General features: G+C 45.8%; 1 protein-coding gene across 12 annotated transcripts in view; it reads right to left on the bottom strand.

The window, feature by feature from the left end:
* LOC112245964 (dedicator of cytokinesis protein 9) overlaps positions 1–15,509 on the bottom strand; it is a 119,099-nt gene that overhangs the window by 25,530 nt on the left and 78,060 nt on the right. For all 12 annotated transcript variants that reach the window (XM_042317615.1, XM_042317575.1, XM_042317601.1 and 9 more), the window contains exons 8-18: positions 6,581–6,755; positions 5,395–5,447; positions 4,751–4,825; positions 4,522–4,662; positions 2,587–2,799; positions 2,342–2,464; positions 1,815–1,897; positions 1,229–1,351; positions 769–848; positions 454–641; positions 87–152 (exon numbers count right to left, since the gene is read on the bottom strand). In XM_042317615.1, coding sequence (XP_042173549.1) covers positions 87–152; positions 454–641; positions 769–848; positions 1,229–1,351; positions 1,815–1,897; positions 2,342–2,464; positions 2,587–2,799; positions 4,522–4,662; positions 4,751–4,825; positions 5,395–5,447; positions 6,581–6,755 — 1,320 coding nt within the window. The remainder of the gene's footprint in view (positions 1–86; positions 153–453; positions 642–768; positions 849–1,228; positions 1,352–1,814; positions 1,898–2,341; positions 2,465–2,586; positions 2,800–4,521; positions 4,663–4,750; positions 4,826–5,394; positions 5,448–6,580; positions 6,756–15,509) is intronic.

Below are 15,509 nucleotides of genomic sequence, written 5' to 3' on the forward strand. Positions count from 1 at the left end.
CTAAGTAGTATGCAGTTCTTCTGCTACCAAATGCCACTGTGGCTTCAGGAACTCTGCCAGAAGGAGTCACATGACTAGGAGCTTACCTTGAGCGAAACAGCCTCCTCCTCATCCGAGTCCTTGAACTCGATGCAGACAGCTATGTTTCTAGCCTGAAGGGAGAGAGAGGAGACAGACAGAACAAAGCTGACCTACTTGAAGATGCTGGCGGGAACACATTTCTGCTGTAACTGTCTAGAGCAAAGTTTCTCTCTCAGTTAGAGAAAGTTGGACAAGTTACAAGTACCTTACCACTACTATGCAGTCATATGAAATGCAATAGCAAATAGTGGAGTTTACCACATCAGTGTACAGAATGCGTCAAAATACGGTTCATGATTTGAAATCCACGTAAATGTACAGTATACATCATTTGATCAAACAGAAATGTAGGGTCAATGTTTGTGACTATACCTTTGTGAAGGATTTTTGGCTGTCGTACTTCAGGTGCCTGGGGTAGACATAGAGGTGATTGTTGTAGATGGTGAACGGCTGGGAGCACTTGGCTATGCAGGGAACAAACTCCTCCACTTCAAAGAAGATGTTCGTCTTCTCACTGCTCTCAAAAGTCTTCACAGGAATGTAGGATGAGGTAACACAACCTACGTACATGCAGACACAGAACAGACATCAAATAAACAGCCGATAGACAATCAGACCAATCTGACGTGAAGAGAAACAGTTTTCATCTTTCATGTTCCCAGTGTGAGCTGAGTTTGGAGGGCTTACTTGTCAAGTCAGGGGCAACATTGTCAATGGTAACGTCGAGGTTTCCTAAGATGACAGGGAGCTTGGCCATCTTCTCTGGCCTAGGGAGGAGAAGCAAAAATAAGCAGCGGTTAATGCCTTTGTTATCATCTACCTAGGAGGACCTGATGGAAAACAGGCAAGCCACCTGGAAACTACCCTGTGAACAGACAGAACCAAAGAGGAGAAACCACATATTTGTGAAGGTGGGAAAACATCTGGGGTACAGGCTTTCATTGTGAAAGAGAATCTCTGACCATCTAGTCTCTTTAGCCACCAAACCACTATATGGGATTCAGCTTAAGAAATACCCACTGTTAGAACACTGTAATCATTCGGAATAAGCAAGAATAATCCAAATTCAACATTTCTGCAAGATATAGTACTTCAACAATTAACTACATTTTCAATTCCATTAACTGCAGACAGGAGAGTTACTAACTTTCTGAAGTCAGCCAGCAGTTTGAACATGTCGTCGTTGGACAGCTTGTTGCTGTCCTGTCTGTAGATGGCGGAGAAACGAGCACTTTTGTCCAGCGTCCCCGATGCATCTTTGAACAGAGTCCTGCAGGGAAGGAGAGATGAGAATCATTAAAACCCAGGTCTGTTTCCAGTAGGTCTCTGGACAAAGATCTGCTGATGTTCCTGTCAGGGTTTTTCCCCCTGGTCTGGTATCCTGTGACACCTTTATTCTCTTTCCAGACACCATGGGTACTGAGCTTTTCCACAATTCATTGAAGAGTGATACATTCACCAGTGCCAAAAAGGGAAAAACAGACATATGAAACTCCCTACCCTTTACTGTGCCTGGGAATAAACGCAATGTTTTTTTTTTTACATTTTACAAGTCTTTTTCATTTAATCTAGACATTTTGTACTCTATCCTTTCAAAGCGATGCCTTATTCAGTAGACGTTGCTTACATATTGTCAAATTTCTCTACTGATGAAAATATATTCCAAAAGGTAAAACGTCTGTCAATAATCTCTTACTATAAACATCAGTTCAGGTTAGTAACCGAATAATTACCTGGCGGCCCATCCAAAAGGCATCCTGTACTGGCCCAAACGGCTGCAGGCCAATTTGGCATTTTTCAGGACCTTCTGTGCCACCTGGTGGGAAAGAGGAACCGTGTGTAAGTGAAACCACGCTGGTCTGACAACACAGACAGAGGTGATGGTCAGCACTCCAGCATATCTCATAGCTCTGAGGCCGGCCAATCTCCACAAACAGGCACGGACACACAAACACATACGCAAGCGTACACAAACACATACGCAAGCGTGCACAAACACACGCACCTTGAAAATGGTCCCTAATGCATTTCAGATTCTCTCTCTAGGATCCCATTACTGCTCGTTGTACCCCCTTTAACAGCATGTAACCAGATTTGTATAGCCAAAACCAATGCTTGTGGAGTGTTGTTGTAACCAGCCAGCACTTATGACATGGATGATTCTCTCATTTGTTATGTATGGAATAATCAAATGAAATCTGCTGAGTGTGGGGGAATTGACTGTTGCGTTTGTGATGCTGAGGCCTGGTACAGAGCGTACCTTGGTGGAGTCTGAGCTTTTCATGTAGGGCTCAGCACAGTGGGTGATTCCCCCCTGCAGGACCTTCTCAATGCGAGCCACCAGAAAGATATCTGGGTGTGGACACGTTACAGAGAACACTCCCTGTGGAGACAGAAAACCAAGTCATGACAGATATGAGTGAACCTCGAAAACCACATCGTCATATTGAGAGATTAATAGCTCAAAAGATTGTATATAGATTAGTGTCTCTAATATCTCTTCACCTGTCTGGGGTACTGCATGGCCCCCTCAGGCAGGCCGTGGACCCCCCTCTGCGCCCCCGGCAGAGCATCCCCTCCCCCGTTCATGTACGGGCTGCTGGGGTTGGGCACTAGCTGTCTGACGGACGGGTGATTCAGGTCCACGTAGAAGTCCGACGAGATCTTCCTGCTGTTCTGGATGTCAAACAGCGACAAGGTCACGTAGAATGGCTCCACCTGCAAAATGAAGCAAAAGTTTAAACAGAGTCTGAGAATGAACCTCCAGTCTAGTCTACGCCATTTATAGATGAGCACTGATGACATAGTGAGCCAGAAGGTTGGACAAGGGACTGACAGTGTCATTATGCCAAGTTTCTGTATCCGTCAGGTCTGTACCTGTGTATCCGTCAGGTCTGTACCTGTGTATCCGTCAGGTCTGTACCTGTGTGTCCGCCAGGTCTGTACCTGTGTGTCCGCCAGGTCTGTACCTGTGTGTCCGCCAGGTCTGTACCTGTGTGTCCGCCAGGTCTGTACCTGTGTGTCCGCCAGGTCTGTACCTGTGTGTCCGTCCAGGTCTGTATCTGTGTGTCCGCCAGGTCTGTACCTGTGTGTCCGCCAGGTCTGGTCTGTACCTGTACCTGTGTCCGCCAGGTCTGTACCTGTGTGTCCGCCAGGTCTGTACCTGTGTGTCCGCCAGGTCTGTACCTGTGTGTCCGCCAGGTCTGTACCTGTGTATCCGCCAGGTCTGTACCTGTGTGTCCGCCAGGTCTGTACCTGTGTGTCCGCCAGGTCTGTACCTGTGTGTCCGCCAGGTCTGTACCTGTGTGTCCGTCAGGTCTGTGTGTCCGTCAGGTCTGTGTGTCCGTCAGGTCTGTATCTGTGTGTCCGTCAGGTCTGTATCTGTGTGTCCGTCAGGTCTGTATCTGTGTCTGTGTCCGTCAGGTCTGTATCTGTGTCTGTTTCTGTCTGGTCTGTATCTGTGTCTGTGTACCTGTCAGGTCTGTACCTGTGTATCTGTCAGGTCTGTACCTGTCAGGTCTGTATCTGTGCATCTGTCAGGTCTGTATCTGTGCATCTGTCAGGTCTGTATCTGTGCATCTGTCAGGTCTGTATCTGTGCATCTGTCAGGTCTGTATCTGTGCATCTGTCAGGTCTGTATCTGTGCATCTGTCAGGTCTGTACCTGCCAGGTCTGTACCTGTATCTGTCTGGTCTGTATCTGTGTATCTGTCAGGTCTGTATCTGTGTATCTGTCAGGTCTGTACCCGTCAGGTCTGTACCTGTGTATCTGTCTGGTCTGTATCTGTGTATCTGTATCTGTATCTGTGTATCTGTCAGGTCTGTACCTGTGTATCTGTCTGGTCTGTATCTGTCCGGTCTGTACTTATGTATCTGTGAGGTCTGTACCTGTGTACCTGTCAAGTCTGTATATCTGTCTGGTCTGTATCGGTCAGGTCTATCTCTGTATCGGTCAGGTCTGTATCCCTCTGGTTTATCTCTGTATCTGTCAGGTCTGTATCTGTCAGGTCTGTATCTGTCAGGTCTGTATCGGTCAGGTCTGTATCGGTCAGGTCTGTATCGGTCAGGTCTGTATCCCTCTGGTTTATCTCTGTATCTGTCAGGTCTGTATCTGTCAGGTCTGTGTTTCTCTGAACAGGTTGACATGTTCTCTTGGCACTGGACAGCCTGCTGTGTGTGACAGCAGGAAACTGCCCTCCATTAGACAGCGCCTTCCTTCATTACCGTGGCTCTCGGCTGGTTACTATGCCAACCCAGTGCTCCCTCTTGACAAAGACAAACAGCAGTGATGACATAGGCTAGAGATGTGATCCCTCCACCCCTCTCTTGCGCTCTCTAGTCCATTCTCCAGAGCAGATACTATACACTACGATGATAACACACTGACTGTACAAATTGAGCACTGACTCATTGAGGACTCTGAATAGGACATCTGGCTTACGTTTGTTGTTGGTCCCTCCTCATTCTCCGCTACACAGCTTTGCAGGTTGAAGGCCAGGTCATTGCAGTTCACCAAAATGCGCTTTCCAAACTTCTCTTCAAACTGCTTAATATCAGGCTCAATCCCTGAGAAGTCAAGTTTCTAAAGATACAAAAAAGGGATTTTGAATCAACATTTGGAGCTGGGAGGGATTGTGAAATACCTTTTGGGAAACTTGATAGTTACTAACCTGTGTGTCAGGGTCCAAGGTGAACAGTTTCAATCTGGTCTCGTTCCTCATTTTCGATTCAATATCTCTTGCACTCTGAGGACAAGAAATTGAAACCTCCTTAAGCAAAAGGTTTTCAAATTGAACTGCTTTTATCATTTGAGAAAGGCAGACTGTTCTTCAGGGCTGACACATGGACATGTGCTCCTAGGAGACAGTCAGATGTCCACCTCAGAGCCCAGGCTGTTCCTGGAAACCCCAGCCGTTGAAGTCTGCACAAGCACTGAGTACTTCAGCAAATGGCCATGGAAATCTCATACTGTAGCTTTTCTCTATAGGAACTTATTCGATTTTGGTTCCACTCCTTTTTTTTGGCCACTTTTCAAACAGCGGGAGCTGTCATCTGTCTGTGTATGTCTAACCATAGATAGAGAATATATATATATATTTTTTAAACAAGGTGCTTATCTAAACACAAGCAGAGTTAAAGCTAAATAAATATATTTTTGTAGAGGCAGCTACACTCCTCTGAGAGGCCTGACTGGCTGCTCCCTACCTCCCATGGTGAAGTGATTTCATGGTGCAACTACATTATGTCTCATGTGAACAGGCCCTGTAGGGCCCTTATGCTTGAGGCAGGGCATTAGTGAAAAGACAGGACCTACCTGAAAGCTGTCCATACTCCCCAACGAACCATCTGCCTTTCCCAGCTCATCATCTGCAACAGAAAAGAGAGCAGAGCACTCACTGGAAACAGAGCCATCACATGGTTCAACAAATCCACTATTTCATATGTTACAACTCCATTAACCACACCTCTTCCTTAAATCGCACGCTACCAACACTTAAGTAGAGTAAACAGTGACTTAGACTGCCCTGAGAACAGAGCAGGCCTCAGATCAGATCCTAGAGCCCCTGGAGGTACCAGGGTTGTTTCCCCCCTAGGAGAGCGTGATTAATAAAAGCTGAGGGGTTACTGAGATTAGCGGGGCTCTTTGTGCAGACATGGCTCTTTCCTCCTGGCTCAGGCCTGGGATCAGACAGGAGGGGAGTATTAAAAACCTGGGTGGCCCTCTAGCTATAGCACCACCACAGACCAGGAGGAGGAGGCGTCTGGGAGGTGTGTGGGCGTAAACACCGAGTTCAGATTGACTGGTATTGTGTGCCACATAGACATACAAGAATGCTAATGCTGTACAGGATCTAGTCTATGTATTTATACCACTGTCCCCTCGGAACTACCTCCTAGGCGTTGTTAAACTACTTTGAGCCAACACTCAATTAATGTGGTGCTTAAGCCATCAATGTGAGCGACAGGTAGCCTAGCGGTTAAGAGGTTGGGCAAGTAACCAAAGGGTTGCTGGTTCGAAACCCCGAGCTGACTAGGTGAAATCTGCCGATGTGCCCTTGAGCGATGCACTTAACCCTAATTGCTCCTGTAATTCCCTCTGGATAAGAGCGTCTGCTTAAGGACGCAAATGTAAAAATGTAGTACGCTAAAACAGGGTTATTTACATGGGAGTGTGATTAAAGGGTGCAGGCCAATGACATCCTCTTCTCTGTGGCATACTGTAAACTACAGACTGTAGAACAGGCCTAAGTACACCTTATTTACACATTCCTTTCCCCGACAGGCGGATAAGTGTACTGCAGTGAACCCTGGGATGTTTTCTTTCTTTTACTGGCACTATGAGAAGCACAGTATCCTTGTACTAGGGGTTTTGTTGGTGGATGGTGTTTTAAACAGAATTCACAAGGAAATCTAATGCCCGTCTATGTGTCTCATTAATGTCTCCCATCCCATGAACCCACGTGAGCATGCACGCACACAGACACAGCACACAAACACACCATCGTGGATGTCCCCATTCCGCTTCTCCTGCATGGCGATCTCGAAGCTGCTGTGGAGGATCTTGTTGAGAGTGCTGATCCAGTCCTCCATCTCTCCCTCGCTGTCGGCAGCCAGCAGGTACGTGCTCTTGTCCTGCATCTTCAGCTCAAAGGCAAAGCGCCGCACCTTGTTATTCTGCAGACAGACACACAGAGGGGGATGAAACTCGGTGAGACCATCACTGTCTATGTAGCGCTGGAGTGGAAGTTGCTAAGGAATAGCAACAGTTTGATTAGAGAGCAAGGGTCAACTACAAATACAGAGGGACGTGCTCTTCATTTAAAAAAAACTAAGCCGTAGCATCACACAAAACAACATCAATTGAGCTGACTTTTTGAAAAGAGGACGATGACAGTGTGTGCAGGTCGAGGGTGCCTGTGTTTCTTACAGTCGAAAAACAAAATGCCCAACTGTGAATCAAACGTTCCGATCCACCGCCCCAAGTTAACTTCCAATATTTAGTCAGGTCACCAGAAGGCAGCTCCTGCTTAGTTTTCTGATTTATTTCTTGAAGAAAGCGTTACTGAAAACAACTCCTATCCTCTCCCTCATTGCACATTTCATCTTGTCACACACTGGGGTAAGACAATACGAGGAAACATTCAAACTGGTATGTGTATATATTTTACAACGATAGCATCATCGTCCATAAATCCTATATTTACGAAAGCCTTAAAAAGTGTTTCTTTGTGATAGTTAAAAAGAGACATGGAGGAGAAAAAAAAACATCTTACAACCGTAAGAGAGAACACACAGCGGAGCCGGGTGGAAGAGAGAACACACAGCGGAGCCGGGTGGAAGAGAGAACACACAGCGGAGCAGGCTGGAAGAGAGAACACACAGCGGAGCAGGCTGGAAGAGAGAACACACAGCGGAGCAGGCTGGAAGAGAGAACACACAGCGGAGCCGGGTGGAAGAGAGAACACACAGCAGAGCAGGCTGGAAGAGAGAACACACAGCGGAGCAGGCTGGAAGAGAGAAGAGAGAACACACAGCAGAGCAGGCTGGAAGAGAGAACACACAGCAGAGCAGGCTGGAAGAGAGAACACAGCAGAGCAGGCTGGAGCAGGCTGGAAGAGAGAACACACAGCGGAGCAGGCTGGAAGAGAGAACACACAGCGGAGCAGGCTGGAAGAGAGAACAGGCAGGCTGGAAGAGAGAACACACAGCGGAGCAGGCTGGAAGAGTGAACACACAGCGTAAGAGTGAACACACAGCGGAGCAGGGTGGAAGAGTGAACACACAGCAGAGCAGGGTGGAAGAGTGAACACACAGCAGAGCAGGCTGGAAGAGAGAACACACAGCGGAGCAGGCTGGAAGAGAGAACACACAGCGGAGCCGGGTGGAAGAGAGAACACACAGCAGAGCAGGCTGGAAGAGAGAACACACAGCGGAGCAGGCTGGAAGAGAGAACACACAGCAGAGCAGGCTGGAAGAGAGAACACACAGCGGAGCAGGCTGGAAGAGAGAACACACAGTGGAAGGCTGGAAGAGAACACACAGCGGAGCAGGCTGGAAGAGAGAACACACAGCGGAGCAGGCTGGAAGAGAGAACACACAGCGGAGCAGGCTGGAAGAGAGAACACACAGCGAAGCAGGCTGGAAGAGAGAACACACAGCGGAGCAGGCTGGAAGAGTGAACACACAGCGTAAGAGTGAACACACAGCGGAGCAGGGTGGAAGAGTGAACACACAGCGGAGCAGGCTGGAAGAGAGAACACACAGCAGAGCAGGCTGGAAGAGAGAACACACAGCGGAGCAGGCTGGAAGAGAGAACACACAGCGGAGCAGGCTGGAAGAGAGAACACACAGCAGAGCAGGCTGGAAGAGAGAACACACAGCGGAGCAGGCTGGAAGAGAGAACACACAGCGGAGCAGGCTGGAAGAGAGAACACACAGCGGAGCAGGCTGGAAGAGAGAACACACAGCGGAGCAGGCTGGAAGAGTGAACACACAGCGTAAGAGTGAACACACAGCGGAGCAAGGTGGAAGAGTGAACACACAGCAGAGCAGGGTGGAAGAGTGAACACACAGCGGAGCAGGGTGGAAGAGTGAACACACAGCATAAGAGTGAACACACAGCGGAGCAGGGTGGAAGAGTGAACACACAGCATAAGGAACACACAGCAGGGTGGAAGAGTGAACACACAGCGGAGCATGGTGGAAGAAAGTGCGGAGCAGGGTGGAAGAGTGAACACACAGCGGAGCAGGGTGGAAGAGTGAACACACAGCGGAGCAGGGTGGAAGAGTGAACACACAGCGGAGCAGGGTGGAAGAGTGAACACACAGCGGAGCATGGTGGAAGAGTGAACACACAGCGGAGCAGGGTGGAAGAGTGCACACACAGCGGAGCAGGGTGGAAGAGTGAACACACAGCGGAGCATGGTGGAAGAGAGAAAGTATTTCCATATGCGCAAAAAAAAGTGTAGTGCTGCCAGGACTGGAGCTGAGCTCTTATAAAAAGGGACTGGGTCTGCTGAGGGAGTCAGTCAGCAGCACTGGGCCCGAGCTGTGGAGTTGACCTACGACCCCCAAAATCAGCCAGCCAGAGTGATGTCACCGCCTCAGAACCTCCCGATGCTGGTGATTCAGTCAGCCGCCATAAACTAACCACCGTAGTTGAGTAATGTTACAGTATGCATCCAGGCGTTGATCCTTATGGAGTTAACTTAAAATGTTCAGGAGAGCTAAGTGAGGGAGGCTGAGGTGCAGTAATTCCACTGTTGTGTAAACAACCCCCCCCCCAAAAAAAAACATTGCCAGAACATTACTGAATAAATCATGGACTGAGTTCGCCCACGTGGGAGTTCTGATAGAGCACTGCATTACATTAGGCCATGCTTTAGCCACCATGGTTATTATTGCAATAAGGAGGAGCCTTTCATCCTGCAGAGAGGGAGGAGGATGGTAGGGAGGGTCATTAGCTCAAGGCCAATAAAGTAAACAGTAGATACGGGGGTGTTTGGGATAGGGATCAGAGTGGATTCATCACCACGGGATTAATAACCAGGTTATTAGAGAGAGAGAGGAGGAAGACATTTTCTATATATTCTCAAAATAACACATTAACATTGAGTAACAGTTTTATACTTAGAGATATGAGCAGATAATCACTCTACTGAGCCACATTAATGTCTGTAGGTTGTGAATCCATCCTTAACCCTGGTTATTAATCCATCCTTAACCCTGGTTATTAATCCATCCTTAACCCTGGTTATTAATCCATCCTTAACCCTGGTTATTAATCCATCCTTAACGCTATTCAAACTTTTTCAGTGGGGACCCCATTTTTTTTGTACCAGAATTTCTGATGGGCCCATTTTTTTTTAAAATACCCATTTGTCAGACTTCAGTAAAAGTAAAGATACCTTAATAGAAAATGACTCAAGTAAAAGTGAAAGTCACCCAGTAAAATACTACTTGAGTAAACGTCTAAAAGTATTTGATTTTAAATATGCTTACGCATCAAAAGTAAATGTAATTGCTAAAATTGACTTAAGTATCAAAAGTAAAAGATGGGACAAATGTCTTGTTTTTTAAATTAATGGACAGCCAGGGGCACACTCCAACACTCATTTACAAACAAAGCATGTGTTTAGTGAGTCCGCCAGCTCAGAGGCAGTAGGGATGACCAGGGATGTTCTCTTGATAAGTGTGTGAATTTGACCATTTTCCTCTCCTTCAAAGCATTTGAAATGTAACAAATACTTTTGGCTGTCAGGGAAAATGTATATGGTGAAAAAAGTACTTTTTTGGTGGGGGTGTAGTGAAGTAAAAGTTGTCAAAAATATAAAAAGTTAAGATATCACAAAAAAACAACATAAGTAATACTTTAAAGTATTACTTAAGTAATTTAAACCACTGGTTTAGAACACAAAGCCTTGGTAACTCAACTCCATACATTACGCAGAGGGAGATGAGGATCTTGGAAGCATCCTCTGGTTCTCTCATCATGGAAAGTTTGAGCAGCACTGGGGTGGGAAGGATTATGATGGGGGTGTAAGAGAATGGCTGGAGACAGGACACCAGACCTGAGATCTCAGATCACACAGAGCAGGTCCTCCTAGTGGGAGAGATGGCCGGCAGGCAGCTGGATAGCCTCAATACGTTTGTGTGTGCGCGTGTGTATGTATTCCTGTTCATGTGTGTTGGCCTATCATAAAAGAGCAGGGCAAAGCGTGCTGAACGAGCTTGGGGCCAGAGGGGGAGTATGACGTCACTCCATATGCCAATAATTGCAGAGTTAATCAAGAGCAGATCCCAAGACCAGATGTTGTGGTTTACAATGAGGAATATTATCTTGCCCATATAACGCGAAACCTCCGCAAAAATCAAACGCAGAACTGTCCAGAGTGGAGTTGATTGCATACATAGACAACAGAATTGACCAAACTACTTTTGTTTTTACGGAGGCAAAGGCACCACCATCTTTGTTTACTTTGTGGAGGGACACATCTGGTTGGCTAAAGTTAGCTAGCTTGACCCGCTTTCGGATACATACGTACGTACCGTACATTAGGGTTGCAAAGGGTCAGAAACTTTCTGGTAAATTTCCAGAATATTGGCAGAAATTTTCCATGGGAAGTTAAGCCATGGAATTTGGGGAATTTTGCTTAAATTCATCAACAAAGTTAGCTTATAACAGTGAACCTTTTTTTGTGGCATATTTTGGTTAAACTATACCCAATTCAATGGAATTGCAACCCTCTGCATGCACAGTGCATTCTTCCATCACATGTAAAGCTGATTCTCAAGATCTTGCACACTAACAAGATGCTATTGAGCCCACACTACTACACTGTCTGAGCCAAGGACTACATGCTTTCTGGTAAGTTTGGATTACAATACTGGGTGGGGTGAATATATTTTATATGACATACATGATTTTTCGTTTACTAGTAAATAGTAGCCTGCAGCAAAGTGTGTTGAAATCATTTTTAAGTTGTTTACAATCTGCTAGTTAGTCTCATCAGCCACCTGGTGGAAGGAACTTTGTGGATCGGAGGCTCTTTCCCCTGTTGCCTCCATCATCCTCCAAATCCCACCAAAAATGTATCTTACAAATGAGTTGTTTAATCTAACTGCTTAACTATTTATTTGTACATGGAATTGTATGTGTTGTTTTTTTACTCACTGTTTTCTAATCTTTACAGGAAAATGCCACGGGCACTACTGATGTGTGGAGACATTTCACTGCAGCTAATGTAGAAGGAAAAGCTGTGTACATTTGCAAATACTGTGCCAGATCATGTGAAGAATGCAACAAAGATGCAGAATCATCTGGCCAAGTGCATAAAGTTCCCTCAGCGCTCACAACACGCCTCTGACAAAAGTCCCTCTACTTCTATTAGAGGTGTAAATTATGAATCAGACATCTTATCGATAGCAACAGCTCATGGTCCTCCAGGAATCAGAAGGGTTTTTTGACTCAATAGAGGAACGTAGTCAGAAAAATGCTGATGAATGTCTTGCTCAAGCTGCATATGCAACTGGTACACATCTGAAGCTCACAGGCAATGTGTATTGGAAGAGATTTCTGAATATTCTTTGCCCAGCATACACCCCTCCAACCAGACATGCTTTATCTACTAATTTGCTGGATGCAGAGTTCAACAGAGTTCAAGTGAAGGTCAAGCAAATCATAGAGAAAGCAGACTGTATTGCAATCATCTCTGATGGGTGGTTGAATGTTCGTGGGCAAGGAATAATTAACTACATCATCTCCACTCCTTAACCTGTATTCTACAAGAGCACAGACACAAGGGACAACAGACACACCGGTCTACATTGCAGATGAGCTGAAGGCAGTCAATGACCTTGGACCACAGAAGGTATTTGCACTGGTGACAGACAATGCTGCGAACATGAAGGCTGCTTGGTCTAAAGTGGAGGAGTCCTACCCTCACATCACACCCATTGGCTGTGCTGCTCATGCATTGAATCTGCTCCTCAAGAACATCATGGCACTGAAAACAATGGATACACTCTACAAGAGAGCCAAGGAAATAGTTAGGTATGTGAAGGGTCATCAAGTTATAGCAGCAATCTACCTCACCAAGCAAAGTGAGAAGAGTAAGAGCACCACATCTCCTGGAGGGGAAGGAGTCTCTCCAAGAAATGGCCATATCGCAGTCTGCCGATATGGACAACCCCATCAAGAGGATCCTCCTGGATGATGTATTTTGGGAGAGAGTGGTAAGCAGCCTGAAACTCCTGAAACCTATAACAGTAGCCATTCCACAAATGAAGGAGACAATGCCATCCTGTCTGATGTTCAGACTCTGCTTTCAGATGTAAGAGAAGAAATCCATACTGCACTGCCCACTGTTGCTCCAAGCAGAGGAAACTGCAGTTCTGAAATACATAAAAAGTGTGAGGACTTCTGCCTGAAGCCCATACACGCCACAGCGTACATGTTGGACTCCAAGTATGCTGGCAAGAGCATCCTGTCTGGTGCAGAGATCAACAAGGCCTATGGTGTCATCACTACCGTGTCTTGCCACCTTGGCCTGGATGAGGGCAATGTTCTTGGCAGTCTGGGGAAGTACACTTCCAAGCAAGGGCTTTGGGATGGAGATGCAATATGGCAGTCATGTGAACATATCTCATCAGCCACCTCAGAGTGCAACTGGTCCTTGTTTGGGAACACACACACCAAAGCACGCAACAGGCTGACCATTACAGGGGTTGAAAAATTGGTGGCCATCTGGGCAAATGAGGCTTTTTGAGCCTGACAACGAGCCATTCTCAACGAGGTTGGAAAGTGACAGTGAATATGAGGCATCAGAGTCTGATGTTTAAGAGGTGGACATTGAGGAGGTCAAGGGAGAAGACATGGAAGCCTGAGAGGAAGACAACCCAAGCTTTAGTTTCTAGACTATCATATTTTACAGATGTATGTTGAAAACGTTTTTGGGAGATGCAATGGATCATTGGGGATCATTCAATATTCCCTTTTTTTGTTGTTCAGTGAAATCATCCCATGTGAAGATTCAACTCATTTAATTAAAGTTCAATTCGTAACTAAGTTGTTTTTAAACATTTCTATTGGAAGGATATAATAATTTGCTATTATATTATTTGCTATCTATTTATAAAGGAAAGGTTTCTGTTTCTGTCTCTATATGATATGGTAAATATATCCAATGCAAAAACATCTACATTTAAATGGTATTAATAGGCATACATTTCCATTAAATTCCAAATTATTCCCATTAATACCACTGGAAGGTTTCCACCTCTGAATATACCACAAAATGCACAACCCTACTGTACATAGTGGTTTCAGAAAGTATTCACACCCCTCCACCTTTCCCGCATTTTGTTGTGTTCCCGCATTTTGTTGTGTTACAAAAAAAAGTTCAGGAGTAAAAATGTGCTTAACAAGTCACATAATAAGTCGCATGGACTCAGTCTGTGTGTAATAAATGTGTTTAACATTTTTTATGACTACCTCATCTATGTACCCCACACATACAGATATGAACTTCAAACACAGATTGAAACACAAAGACCAGGGAGGTTTTTGAATGTCTCACAAAGAAGGGCACCTATTGGTAGATACCAAACAGTTGCCACAAGTTGGAAGCTCAGAATCATCTAGAATGTCATTGTATGCTCTAGCGTTAAGATGTCCCTTCACTGGAACTAATGGGCCTAGCCCGAACCATGAAAAACAGACCCAGACCATTATTCCTCCTCCACCCAACTTTACAGTTGGCACTATGCATTGGGGCAGGTAGCGCTCTCCTGGCAGCCGCCAAACCCAGATTTGTCCGTCAGACGGCCAGATGGTGAAGCGTGATTCATCCCTCCAGAGAAAGCATTTCCATTGCTCCATTCCAATGGCGGTGAGTTCTACACCTCTCCAGCCGACACTTGGCTTTGCGCATGGTGATCTTAGGCTTGTGTGCGGCTGTTCTGCCATGGAAACCGATTTTATGAAGCTCCCGACGAACAGTTCTTGTGCTGATGTTGCTTCCAGAGGCAGTTTGGAACTCGGTAGTGAGTGCTGCAAACAAGTGAGTGCTGCAAACAAGTGAGTGCTGCAAACAACGAGTGCACTTCAGCACTCATTGGTCCCGTTCTGTGAGCTTGTGTGGCCTACCACTTTGCGGCTAAGCCGTTGTCACTTCTAGACGTTTCCACTTCACAATAACAGCACATACAGTTGACCGGGGCAGCTCTATTAGGACAGATATTTGACAAAACTGACTTGTTGGAAAGGTGGCATCCTATCACGGTGCCACATTGAAAGTCACTGCGCTCTTCAGTAAGGCCATTCTAATTGGAATGTTTGTCTTTGGAGATTGCATGGTGGTATGCACAATTTTATACAACTGTCAACAAAAGGTGTGGCTGAAATATCCACTAATTTGAAGGGGTGTCCACATACTTTTGTATGTATAGTGTACCTCCTTTTAAAGTATCTGATTAATGTCAGCTGAATGCTTGGTAAGTAAAAGCAGGACCTTTCCATCCATTTGTGTGTAGAAGACCAATAATGCTTATAGCCCATCTTGGGACTTGGAAATGTGCGCCTGCTAGCTATAGCATGTGGTATTGATTGCTAGCCTGCTGCAAAGTGCATGGTAGTATGTTATCGGCATTCACCTTGTTTCAGCAGCTGAGAGTCAGCAGTAAATTATGACCTTGGAGAAAGAGGGAGTGAGCTCAGGTTTTAGGTGGGGATTGGAGAAGGGTCCTAAAAGCAGTGATACAGACAGACACATTTCCTCATCAATTCCCTGTTGCTAGCTTTAACTTGTGCCGAGTTTAACTGATCATGTAACATTCTACATGGGTAAATATATTACAGGAAGTAAAAGACTTTGGAAGGGAAGTACGTCTGGCTGGATGACTTATTGAATGTAAATGTTAGTGTGATGG

Source organism: Oncorhynchus tshawytscha, linkage group LG03, assembly GCF_018296145.1.
Source record: "Oncorhynchus tshawytscha isolate Ot180627B linkage group LG03, Otsh_v2.0, whole genome shotgun sequence".
NCBI classification, from domain to species: Eukaryota; Metazoa; Chordata; class Actinopteri; order Salmoniformes; family Salmonidae; genus Oncorhynchus; species Oncorhynchus tshawytscha.